A 13092-nucleotide genomic window follows, 5' to 3' on the forward strand; every position below is an offset into this window, starting at 1 on the left:
GCATGCTTTCCTGGGAGAGGGTGGAATAAAGCAGCGTCTGTCACGGAGGAACACAACAGGAAGGACATGGGGAGGAGATGACACTGAGTGGAGCATTGAAAGAGACGGTGGGACTAGTGGGACTTCAGTAGGCAGCAGATGGCCCCAGGAACAGCCTGTGCCTTGCAGGCTTCCCACACTTGAATCATCCGGGGATCTAGTCGAAAAGCAGGTTCTGATTCTGTAGGTCTAGGAAAGGAGGCAGAGAGTCTGCATTCCTAACTAGCTCCCTGGTGATGCTACTGTTGCTGGCTCTAGAGGACAAGTTTGGGACCACAGACCTGCCTGCTGTGCCTCGTTGACCTGAAAAGTGGGGGCTGGCGTGGAAGTGCCGGCACAGGCTTGACCCCTGGTGAGCTGTGACACGTGCTCGGTGAACAGTGCAGTGGAGACCAAGAGCCCAGGACTGATCTGGGTTTAGGTGCTCATGACCACCTGGCCTTTCCTCCAAAACCCAGCCTTTGGGCTTCCTTCTCCTGAAATCGACCTTAAAAGTAGACTTGGTAATTTCCATTGACATCTATTTGTCTTTAACATCTCAGATCTTTTGGGATATATTGCTAGAATGTCACGTTGGTCCTCCAGAAAGAAATCGATTCTGTTATTGGTAGATTTTAAAAAATGTTTTTATAAACAGCCAGTCCATCCATCTTCTTATGATCAAGTCCAGTAATATCCTTTTTAAAAGCATAGCTCCTGAATTAATTAGGTGGACCTCTTGTTTTTAAGGACTTCTAGTGGCGGGGGGGCCCTGGTGACACAGTGGTTAAGCACTCAGCTGCTAACTGAAAGGTCACCAGTTCAAATCCACCAAACGCTACCCTGGAGAACGATGTGGCAGTCTGGTTCCGTAAAGATTTACAGCCTTGGAAGCCCTATGGGGCAGTTCTACTCTTTCCTATAGGGTCGCTACCAATCGACTCAATGACAACAGGTTTCAGTTTTGTTTGTTATGGAGGGGAGGTGGTTATACCAATCATTCTTTTAAAGCCATCAGGGATCCCAGTTAACCTGAGTGACCTCAGCATGAACCACCAACAGAGTTGCAGATGGCGTTTTTATTCCTGGGAATAAAATGGCACAATTAGGTTTCTGCCCTCTCAATGTTTGGCGTAATTGTGGTAGAGACTATAAATTAGAAACATGCATAGGCAATGTCCACTTACTGTTGGCAGAGGAAGAACTAGAAACATCGCAGCAATGTTCCTTTCTGCTCCCTCACAAGAGACGGCAGTTTGTGCCCACTGGCCACACGGCGCTAGATGGATTTTACTGTACTTTGGTGGGGCTTAATTGTTTATATTAGGAATTTGATCTCTTCATCAAGGCCCCTACACCTGTTCTTACGTAAGGATTGAGTCAGGCCATGCTTCTGACAGTTACACTACTGTCCCCAGAGAAGAACTCTGTGGCTGTAAATTGTTGTTGTTGGGTTTCATTTAAACATGGTAGGGGTGTTTGTCCACAGTTGTGTACTAAATATACACGTACATGTATGTTTCCCATTTTCTTTCTAGATTTTGGCCCTGATGGCGTTCATCTGCATAGAGACCATCATGGAGTGCTCCCCGTGTGAAGGCCTCTACTTTTTTGAGTTTGTAAGCTGTAGTGCATTTGTGGTGACTGGGGTTTTGCTGATTCTGTTCAGTCTCAACCTTCACATGAGGATCCCCCAGATCAACTGGAACCTGACAGTGAGTACAAGTCTCCGCTCTCAGACTATGAAAGGGCTGAATACTACTTCGCTTCAAGGGAAATTTGAAATCTCTCCATGTCTTATTTGGTTCCAGTTCATTTTGATACTTAAATTTTCCATCATAACTCAGCTGTGAAACTCTAAATTTCCTTACTGGGTCGAATAAAACTACAAAACAAATGGAATCTTAACTAGTGATGAAACATCATAACAGAATCCTTTTTTCCCCTTTTAATGTTGTTTCAATTTTGTGATCATCCAAAGACTGGTAATGTTGATATTTGTAGAATATGGGAAAGAGAAAAACGGAATTGATACATTTGCATGCTTTTCAGACTGAACACAAAAGCCATTTACAAAAGCATTACTTCTGGAAGAAATGAACATGCCAATACTTTGCAAAGCCTGCACAGAAAGGCCCCTAGAAATGTTAAATTCAAAGCAACTGGGAGGATGCGGTAGTTTGATCACAAAGTCTTGTGGAAGTGTTTCCTCTTTGGTTTGGGTTCTTAACCTCTTTGACACCCTTGCCCTCTGGTCAGCATGGGAAGCTCAGGGCTGTTCACCCTCAGGCCCCTTTTCCTGGACTGCATTACTTGTCCTTACAGTGATGAATGAGGAAGGAAACTTCATATCACTTGGTGTTGTTAATATTTCTTTGCACACAAGCATGTACAAGAGCTCAGAAAATCAGTTAGGGAGACACATTCCACACAGTCAGCTGATTCTCTCTCCGGTGCTGTCGGGGGTAGACCCATGCAGGCACCACTGCTGCCGAGAGGGTGCAGGAGGAGACCCCTACAGACCACCTACGCTGAACAGGGCTCTTGAGCCACGTGAACAGCCCATCCTGGCTGTCTCTTTGGGTGGTGCTGGGTGCCTACAGGCACGGTGAGAAGGTATCCCCTCTGCTGTAGGAGCCACGGGAGGAGCTGGTGTCCATCACCTTGCCTGGCATGGCCTCTCCCATGGCGATCCCTCAGGGTATGAAGAGGGAAACGTCTTCCTGGCAGCACACTTTCTATGTTGTCCCAGTTGGCTGTAGCACTTTTTAGGAGGAAAAAAGATAAAAAGAGAGTTGCTGAACTAGCAAAGTTGATGCCAGTTGAAAACTGTTTTGTCTCACCTTTGAAAGCCGAGAAAAAAACGTGATGGCATTTTAGATTTAAGCTCTAAAGCCTCAAGATACTGGGAGCATTTTGTCCAAGTATTTGTGACAGGCTTTAATGTCTCAGCTATTTTATTTTCTTGAGGTTTTTTTTTTTTTGTTGGTGTTTTTAGCTTTAAATCTTTTTCTTTTTAATGTTGTTGGGTGCTGTCAAGTCGATTTTCAACCCATAGCGACCCGATGTGACAGAGCAGAACTGCCCCATAGGGTTTCCTAGGCTGTAATCTTTACAGAAGCAGATCGCCAGGTCTTTTTCCTGCAGAACCACTGGGTGGGTTCGAACTACCAACCTTTAGGTTAGCATTTAACTGCTGTGCCACCAGGGCTCTTATTAAAAGTCTTTTTAATAGACTTTCTTTTTTAGAGCAGTTTCAACTGTTTTTAAGATAAAATAAAGTTTGTCCTACCTCCATAAGAAAATACTTAAAGAATTACAATCTAAATTGACTGTACAGTAAACAGAATTTAAAAGGGATTAATCAGATAGTTTAAGAGAACCTTACAAACCTCCTCGCCTCAACCAAAGTGCAAGGAGGCAAGGCCATTGTCTTAGTCATTGGTATCCTTGGCCTCTGGTGTCACTAATAAATACTTGTTGAGGGAGAGACTTGGCTGAAGAGTGAATGAAACCATGCTGTAAGACCTGTTTGACATAGGAATGGTTGCTGGAAAAGATAAGAACACGGGCTTTGAGTCTGGGTTCAAGTTCCAGGTGGCTCTGAAAGTCTGTGTATGACCTTGTGCAAGTCACTTAATCAAAACCCTACTTTGGTAAAGTGGGGATAATAATTTTTCACAGGGTTGTTTTAAGAATAAAATGAGATAATAAAATGTATAAGGCGTTTGTTTAGTGAGCCCTTGAACAAGTGGATGTTGCTGCCAGTATTATAAGAGTAATCTAATGTAAGAGGTGGCTTACAGTAGACTTAATCACTCCATTCTTCTGTAGACTTTCACCAGGTTTGATTTTACTCTCTTAATTCTGTTTTGTCTACTTATATTGGAGCCCTGTTGGGTTCAGTGATTAAGAGTCCAGCTGCTAACCAAAAGGTCAGCAGTTTGAATACACCAGCCGCTCCTTGGAAACCCTATGGGGCATTTCTGCTCTGTCCTGTAGGGTCGCTATGAGTCAGAATTGACTTGATGATGGAAACTTTTTTTTTTTTTTTTTTTTTTTCAAGGAAAGCCTTAAATCTGTTAAAAGACCATGCTTCAAATTTGTCAGTGATTGATACTGGCCTTATCCCTAGAAATACCTATCAAGTGAACTTTCTGAAATTCTGATTTTTCTATTTTAATCATAAAAGGCTTTTCCACTGGTGCACTACCATGTTATTTGGTCATATTGAAGTTGCATCTTTTTCTCTGGAATGTTGATGTCTGGCCTTTTGGGTGGTGGTATTTGGGGCCCGTGGCTGGGCGGCGATGTGATCACTTGGGAGCATCCTTCTGTCCCTTAGGATCCTTTCCAGAATCTCCACCCTTTGATGTATGCTTATCCAACAAAAGGGGGTGTGAGTTACCTGGACTTGATGAGTCTTTTCTCCGGGAGCGGAGACAATGACAGTTCTTCAGGCTGATCCCAGCTCATCACATTGCTACAGAAGGGTGGCCTTGGTTGTGTTGTGTTCTTCTAAAAAGGTGCTGGGAGCGTTTTTGTCCCCAACAGAGTCAGCTGGTGAGTGAAATAGGGTGTGACTGGTGTAGATTTAGAAAAATGGGTCATTCAGGAGCCTAGGTTGACGTAAATATGGAAGACAAATGGAAAATAAGGAGGACTGTGCAAAGTATATATTTCATACAATGGTGCATTTTGAAAGAGTGTTAATGTCAGTTTTCTTTTTAATGACTCTATGGGATTTATCCTGTGGTATTTGTTTTTCTCTGTATATAAGGAGCTTACACACCTATGTCTTCCACCTTGTTTACCTCAATTAGTGCCACAGGCCCCTTCCCCTGCCCGTCTCTTTCTCCTTCCACCCTCCTCTACAGATACCAGAGTGGCCCCCCTCCCTAGCAAGGCCTGCTCAGCCAGCTTCCCTCCCTTAAGAGGAGGTCTGTGTATGCCTTCTGTACTCCCTACCTCCTGATTTCTCTTCTCTAACCTTATATTGTCAAATACAGCATATTCACAAAAATTTCTAAAAGTAAATGTACAGTTTAATGAAGAATTGTAAAGATCAGGTAGCTACCACCTGGGTCAATAAATAGGATATTATCAATACCCCCAAAGCCTCCCATGTGTCCCTTACACAATCCTGACTTTACGATAATCTTGCCTGATTCACCTTCAACCCATTCCTGTCTGGCTTCTGTTCCTACTATGTCCTTGAAAATCCTCTGGTCAGGATCATTGGGGGCCTCCATGTTCTCAGATCCTCTGGTTACTCTTTGGTTCTACCCCACTGAACTTCTTAGCACTATCTGCCATAGAACACTCTTTACTTCCTGCTGTACTCTCCACTCTTACCTCCTGTGTTGCTATGCTGTCCTGGGTTTTCTTCTTCTCCTGGGCTGCTCCTTCTCAGTGACCTCTCACAACCTTCTCCCTATCTAAGGACCAGCCAAGTGCTCTGGTGCATTGAGAACAGTCTAGAGTCACCCAGAGGGACCGTTTGCTGAGCCCTGAGCCCTTGACCATGAGCATGACTTATTCTTTCTGGGACTCAGAAAAGCAGAACAATAATAGCAAGTCTTACTGTCTAGATGTTTTGGATCATAAACAGGTTAGGATTTAATGAGTCACTGGAAGTAAAATGACTGGCACAGTAATAACTCCGTAAACGGTAGCTGCCACTATTGTCGATGTTATGATTGTCCCCTTGATACTGGGGCCATTTGAGCATAAGTCAGAGCACAGGTGTGTCCAGAGTGGTCTTAACTTTCTTGTCTCAACCGTGTGTAGAGCAGAGACTAGAGCTGGCCACAGAGCCCAGTGGTTGGAGAGCCAAGCAAGATTGCAGTGACAGCCCTGGGCTGAACATGCTTATCAATGTCTTACTAGCAATCTGTTCAGCAAATATTTATTGAACACCAGCTTTGTGCCAGGTTTGGAAAACAAAGTACAGAGCAAGCTGCTTTCATGTATTATGTGTGCCCAGTATGGCCCAGTGTTGTATGAGGCATGGGAACACACAGACAAGGGGTAGTGAATTCCTCTGAGCAGGAGGCCTGGTGTGGGTGAGTCGGGGAAAGTTCAGAGAAAATGCCAGATTCCATTTGGGCCTTGAAGGCTGATTAGGGCACAGAGTATGGAAGGGTGCGACATGTAGGATGGCTCATTTTCTGGGGCTGGGCTTATGACATCAGTGGGCAAGAGAGAAGACAGGCCAGGGGTGGGGATGGAGAAGCAGTCTCCGACTCAGCTCCAGCAGATTGTGTGGCTGCTTCTTGGGATTTCTGATACAAATTTTCAAGAGCAGCTGGAAATTGAGTTTTTATGTGCAGTCTTCTGTTATTTAAATGTTGGTTTGTTCAAATTTGTTTTGAACTCCGTGCAAGTCAAATAAAGCTGTTGGTCACCAGATATGGCCTACAGGCCTTAGTTAGAGCCTTCTGGGCTAGATCGTGCTGAATGGTTGTTGTGTTTGCTCGGGCTCACACCTCTACTTACATCGCTGTTATTACTGACAGAGATACCAAAAAGCACCTATTTATGTAAGGAGCTGAAGGGATGAATAATTGCTGAGATCCTATTCCTTGACCTTCCACTTCTCTTAGCACAAGGAGGAGCTGCAACTTTGGGTGTTTTCAGGGGCCAGGCAAGTAACATAAAGTGGCTGGGTGTGAGGCAATAGGGAGTGGGGAAGACTGTGGAGGACTGGAAAGCATATATGGCTGGTAGATACATGTCCCATTAAAAGCATTTGAAAAATATAAATATTTGAACAATGTTGCTGCAAGTTTAGGAGATCCCCAGCTCTGGGAGGAGGGGGTGCTATCCAAGTAATACGAGAAATTATTAAGTAGCTTGCCCACAGTCATCTGACTAGTTAGAACCCTTGTCTGGCTGTGACTGTTAATCAATGTGCTACGTTCTTTCTACAAGCAAGGCAGGAATTAAATCTTTGAAACCTTAGACATGGAATCTTATTTGGTATGCAAGGAGAAAATCCTCTAGGTTTTAGCAATATAGACGTTTGACATACCATGCATAAGAAAGTCTGAAGTCTGGCTAGGTATCATGGATTGAATTGTGTCCCTTAAAAATGTGTGTCAATTTGGCTAGACCATAATTCCCAGTATTGTGTGATTGTCCACCATTTTGTCATCTGATGTGATTTTCCTATGTTTTGTAAATCCTACCTCTGATGTTAATGAGGCAGGATTGGAGGAAGTTACGTTAATGAGGCAGGACTCAATCTACAAGATTAGGTCTTGTTTTAAGTCAATCTCTTTTGAGATATAAAAGAGAGAAGCAAGCAGAGAGATATGGGGGACCTCATACCACCAAGAAAACAGCACTGGGAGCAGAGCGCATCCTTTGGACCTGAGGTTCCTCCCCTGAGAAGTTCCTAGACCAGGGGAAGTTGATGTCAAGGTCCTTCCCCCAGAGCCGACAGAGAAAGCCTTCCCCTAGAACTGGCACCCTGAATCTGGACTCTAGCCTCCTAAACTGTGAGAGAATAAATTTCTCTTTGTTAAAGCCATCCACTTGTGGTATCTGTGTTATAGCAGCACTAGATAACTAAGACACTAGGTGTGTTCTCTGTGTATGAAAACAGCATTCTTTCAATGCCACACATGAATGAGGGGGAATCTTTAAGGAGATTTTACCAGTTTCAGTACATTGTGGACTTTGTCCACATCAAGGTGACTCGAATGTATTTTTTAAAAGATGTCAGAAGAACTCCAAACAGTAATTGGTGGGCACGTCCTTGATAGGTTAGCAGTTTTGGTCACTATTTCTGGAAGACACTGAATCATGGTAAAGTGGCTGATGAAAATGTGGAATTTGCTGTGGTGATTTATCAAGCAGTGTCATAAACTGTTAACATGTTTGCCTTCCTTTTTTGTGGCTTCTAGACCAGAACATGTAGCTATCGGGGAGGGTGGGCATTATGCTTTTTATTTTCAGAGTTCTTCAGTTACTTTTAGGGCAAAGGATGGAATGATTCTTTTAAGTGGTTTTATTTTTTTCTTTCTTTTTAGGACTTGGTCAACACTGGACTCAGCACTTTCTTTTTCTTTATCGCATCGATTGTATTGGCTGCTTTAAACCACAAAGCAGCTGCAGAAATTGCCGCTGTGGTAAGCAAACTTAAATGGTTAAAACACAGACTAGTTTGTGCACCTCTGTGGCCTGGTGTCCTGTTCATTCTCCTTTAGCTTTTTCTTGTGAGTGGTGTTGCTTTTGGGCAATGGATGTCCCAGTTCCTTTAGTCATGTGGTTCTCAAAGTGTGGTCCTCTGGAACAGCAGCCTCTGCATCTCCCAGAAATTTGTCAGAAACTCAAGTTCTCAGTTCCCACCGCAGAGCTACTGAATCAGAAGTGTATTTTAACAAGCTCTCGGGTGATTCTCCCCCACGCTCAAGTTTGAGAACCGTGTTCACCTGTACCACATAGAGCCCGGGAGGTGTTAATGAGGTTGCTTTTAAGACTGTCACCTGCGAGTGTGGGGTCTTAATGAAGACGATGGCAGTCTCATGGGTTAGCAGTCAGGTGACATTTTTGTTCTTTAAGGTGGGGTTCCATGGGGAAGGGATGGAACCATACAAGGTAAGACTTTCACTCTCTCTGTTCTGCATTTCTGTGTTTACAAAAAATATGCATAACGTTTGGAATTGGAGAGGGAGATTAAAATGTTTATAGAAATTATTAAACAGCTGTTCTCCCAAGTGTCACTTGGTAGATTCATCAGTCATTGCCAGATAATTAAAACCCTGCTGCTTCTTCAATCTGGAGCTGACCACTTGGAGGTGAGAGGCAGCTGGGTAGCAGTTGGGGGGCCCTGGTGGCTTGATTTGGTGCTCACATGGGAGACCACAAATTTTCTGTCTATGTTGGAGATGAATACATTGTGTTTTCTCATCCAAGACCAGAGGTGTAAGCGTGGTGTGGCAGGGACAGCATCTAACCTCTTCTAACTTCACAAGGGGGAAGGAGAATCAAGATCAGCAGCCCAAGGCTGATTCCTATGAGGTGGAGGTCAGACATGCCTCCACCCTCCAACCTTTTTATCAATTCTGACACCATCTGTCCCTTCCACGGCACTCTCTACTTCTCTGTTGGGTTGGATAATTCATTGCAAAGGCCACACAGAACTCATAGACCATACTTATAATTATGGGGTTTATTAGGGAAGTAACAGGTTACAATTCAGGTTCTGAAACACTTAGGATACAGGTCTTCGATTAGGACAGCCTCTTCCCAGCTGTGGCCACCCACAGGCATACTTCTCTCTGGCCCCTCTGCCTCTTGTCCCCTCAGCCTGGCCTCTGCTCTGCTCAGGCAAGTGTTACAAAGCTCTTTTAGCTCTGCCGATAAGTGCCCAGAGGCACCGCACTCCACCAATAAGCCTCTTGCCCGAAGGCAGTCGGCTTTCTTGCTCCATGGGCTGGGAAGCCCCACCACAGCTGTCTTGCACTGCCATCTCTTGCAGTCTTCCGTGTTACAACTCTCTCTATGGCTCCTGGATCTAGAAGGTTCTCAGCACAGGGATCCTGGGTCCAAAGGGCACGCTCCACTCCTGGCTCTTCTTTCTTGGTGGTGTTGAGATCCTCACTTTCCACCTCTGGGATGGTGCATTTTAAGCCTAGTAGGATGGCAAAACTGACCAATCCCCTTGATAGGGTTCTATATACCTTATTTACATGGTCCCACCCCCACAAGGGTGCCATGTGCCTTATTTACATTATTAGCAAGCTATCCAGTCCCCTTGGTGGGCCACAAGCACCTCATTTGCATAGTCTTACCTGGTGATTTGGTGGAAGTTACAAAAACTATGGCTAGAAGGGCTACATTAAGTAATTCACTGCACTGCAGGCCGCCCTCTGGCTTTTCTAGCCATTGGCCCTTTCCCCCTCCTAATCATTTTACCAGTCTAAAACAATCATTAACAATAGTCCTTCAGTAAGGCAAAGAGTCCAAAGGGCGAGGTTACTCAGGTGCCAGACATTCAGGTCTGCTGCGTGTGTCGTTCTGATCTGGTCAGGTTCTCAAAAGTTCGTCTTGTCTTTACCCTTCCTGGCCTCTGATAAAATCTAACTGAGAGATTATTCCCTTGCTCTGAGCCTCATGAGGTATCAGCATAGCAAAACCTTTAACGGACTTTAGGTTTGGCCACTGTACTCCAGCCCAGCGATGTCTCCCCCTTGAGTTCACTCTTCACACTTACAGCTTCTACAACTGCAGTTTTTACAATCATAATTAACCCTGTTAACAGTCAACACTCACAACTGAATCATATAACCCTATCAACATCTCCCCCACCCTCTCTTCCCCACACCCATCAGGAAAAGAGGAGTCTGTTCAGTGGAGATCCTCCCTTGTCCCTGTCATTTAATGTAGGCACACACACAAAAGCATGTAAGCCAGCCTTTATCTCCCCCCCTCCACCCTGTTTCAGATAGTTAATGTTTAAATTGTCCCTATCAAACCAGTACTCTGAGGAGACAAGCATGTTCCTTGATCTTGAAGAATCTTCTGTTCTGGTTGGAACTTTGAGCATCTCCATCCATAAGCAAAGTCCAGTCCAGCAAGCCATCAAATTGCAGTAACTTACACCAGCTCATGATGTCAAACAAACATCTTTCTCTTCAACCCAGGAGCTAGGGTTCTGGTCAGCTCAACACTACCCTCTGTGGGCTAGATCAATGGGTACCAGCTGTAGGCTCGGGAGTCCACACACACCTCCCTGCACTTCAGACCAGCCAGCCCTTTATCTCTCTCTCATCCCTACCCTCCGTGGGCTAGGTCAACAGGTGCCAATGAAACATGTCCAAACTGAGCCTATCTCTTCATTGCTGCGCCTCCCCCACTTCCACTCATTGAGTGGACCCAGGTGGTCACCATAAGTGAGCATACCAGGATGGGCACTGACACTTCCTGCTTGGATGCCTGGAAAGGCAAACCACTTACTCAAAATTTCAAAAAGCAAAACAGTCTTTTCTTTTTTATCACTTCAGGTCTTTCCCTCAAATGTAAATCTTCTGTTCTCTAAGCAGCTTGGGTGGGTCTGCATGTCTTTTCAAATGCAAATTTCCTGTCTCCCAAGGGTTAGGGTGGAGCTCAGGTATACACAGGGCTACTGCACTGAAATGAACAGCCTGTGTTTCTTTCAGGCAAATTCTAGTTCTTTTAGCATATCCAATTGAGTTAGCTGAAGGCAGAGTTACATGCTGTCTGTAATCTATAATACTGAATATTCATTTCTATTATACATTTAGGTCTGCTTTACAACACTAGGTAGGAAAACATTTAATATCCATAGTACATTCAGATAAACACATAACCTTTTTTAAGAACATTCCAGTCTCATCTTTCCACCCCTTGACGGTCTTCCCATTCATATGCATATAGCTTCGGGCCTCTGGCTGAGTGGAACCAGTAAACCGTGGCCCCCTATCAATCCTCTTGTTTATTCAACCTTGCCTTTGCCCCAGGCCGCTCCAGATGCTTTTCTCCCCTCAGCTGTAGTATAACATCACTTACTTTCCTTTCAGCCATTATAGGTAACTACAACGGAAGTAACCATCTAACAATCAAAAGTTTCACTTCTCACACCCTTTCGTTCTTTCTTTTACAAAGTCCCATGCTTCCATGAGTCTGGAGCCATTGCAACAAATCCTGCTTCTGATGCCAACTGTAAAAATGGGGTGGAAGGGGTGGCATCTGACCTCCTCTAACTTCACAAGGGGAAAGGAGAATCAAGGTCAACAGCTCAAGGCTGATTATTATGAGTCAACTCAAATGGCAAAGGCTTTGATATTTAGAGGTCAGACATGCCTCCACCCTTGAACCTTTTTACCAGTTCTGACACCATCTGTCCTTCCCATGGCACTCTCTGCTTCTCTGCTGGGTTCAATAATTCGTTGCAATGGCCACACGGAACTCATAGACCATGCTCACGATTATTTTGTTTATTAGGTAAGTACCAAAAAAACCCAAACCCACTGTCATTGAGTCTGTTCATGCCCGAGACCCTGTACATAGGTAACGTGCCAGGGTACTAACCAGGCCTGTTTCTTTTAGATATTTGGCTTCTTGGCAACTGCCGTGTATGCAGTGAACACATTCCTGTCTGTGCAGAAATGGAGAGTCAGCCTCCGCCAACAGAGCACCAATGACTACATCCGAGCCCGCACAGAGTCCAGAGATGTGGACAGTCGCCCCGAGATCCAGCGCCTGGACACGTGAGGACCTGCAGAGGCCTCTTCCCGCCTGTCCTCCGGCCCATCCCTTCAGTCAGGTTTTCTTTCCCTCATCACATCAGATTTTCATGTGATTACGCTGAATTTTGTCCTCTTTGGTAGAAGTTCATTTGGGAAAAGGATTTTCCGAGTGGCCCTGTTGGCAGGCATATGGGTGGAGAAAGCCCCCATACCCAGCTGTCCAGACAGCGGTGGGCTGGACAGGCCATGGATTCTCCAGCCTGTGGTGGCCCTGAGAGCAGCTGGCCTCACTGGCTGTCCATGTCCACCTTAGATCTTAATAGTCCCTGAGCACAGGCTTCACATCTTGACCCTGAAACATCCTGTCACATGTGTTTGTAACAAGCCAAGACTTTGGATTAAATGGGGCTGCTAAGAGGAAAACAAATATAATCAAGGACTTGAAGGTACAGGTCAGAGCAGTCCATCAGCAGCGATTCTCGAGCAGCTCCTGGGAGTTTCTGCACTGCCATGGTGTGCTCCAGGGCAGTGTTGAAGCTGGCTGCCAGAACCCTCACCTCCTCGTCTTCCTTACCTGGGCATCGAGACAGCCAGCACAAGTCTGGAAGGCCATGTGTGATCCTGAAGGTCTTGGCAGAGGGATGCATTGATTGAACTCTTTGCTGGATCTGGACCTTACTGGGCTGGGAAGAGCTTGTGTCCCCTTGGGACAGCTCCACAGGACTGCTTGCTCATGGGAGGGTCACCTTTTGTTTCCTACCCTGCTGAGAAATCACTTAATTCTTCCTCAAATGAATCAGTTTCTTGAATCCCAGATTCTTCTCTGGCAGTATGGGGGCTCTCTTGCTTTCCAGTG

General features: G+C 45.1%; 1 protein-coding gene across 1 annotated transcript in view; it reads left to right on the forward strand.

The window, feature by feature from the left end:
• The window catches only part of CMTM4 (CKLF like MARVEL transmembrane domain containing 4), a 47986-nt gene extending 35564 nt beyond the window's left edge, over positions 1 to 12422 (forward strand). Inside the window, exons 2-4 of the mRNA XM_004371521.1 lie at positions 1557 to 1733; positions 8055 to 8153; positions 12097 to 12422. Of these exons, the coding sequence (XP_004371578.1) occupies positions 1557 to 1733; positions 8055 to 8153; positions 12097 to 12261 (441 nt within the window). The 3' untranslated portion in view covers positions 12262 to 12422. The remainder of the gene's footprint in view (positions 1 to 1556; positions 1734 to 8054; positions 8154 to 12096) is intronic.
• Positions 12423 to 13092: the final 670 nt, after the last annotated feature.

Source organism: Trichechus manatus, unplaced genomic scaffold, assembly GCF_000243295.1.
Source record: "Trichechus manatus latirostris isolate Lorelei unplaced genomic scaffold, TriManLat1.0 scaffold00014, whole genome shotgun sequence".
NCBI lineage: Eukaryota > Metazoa > Chordata > Mammalia > Sirenia > Trichechidae > Trichechus > Trichechus manatus.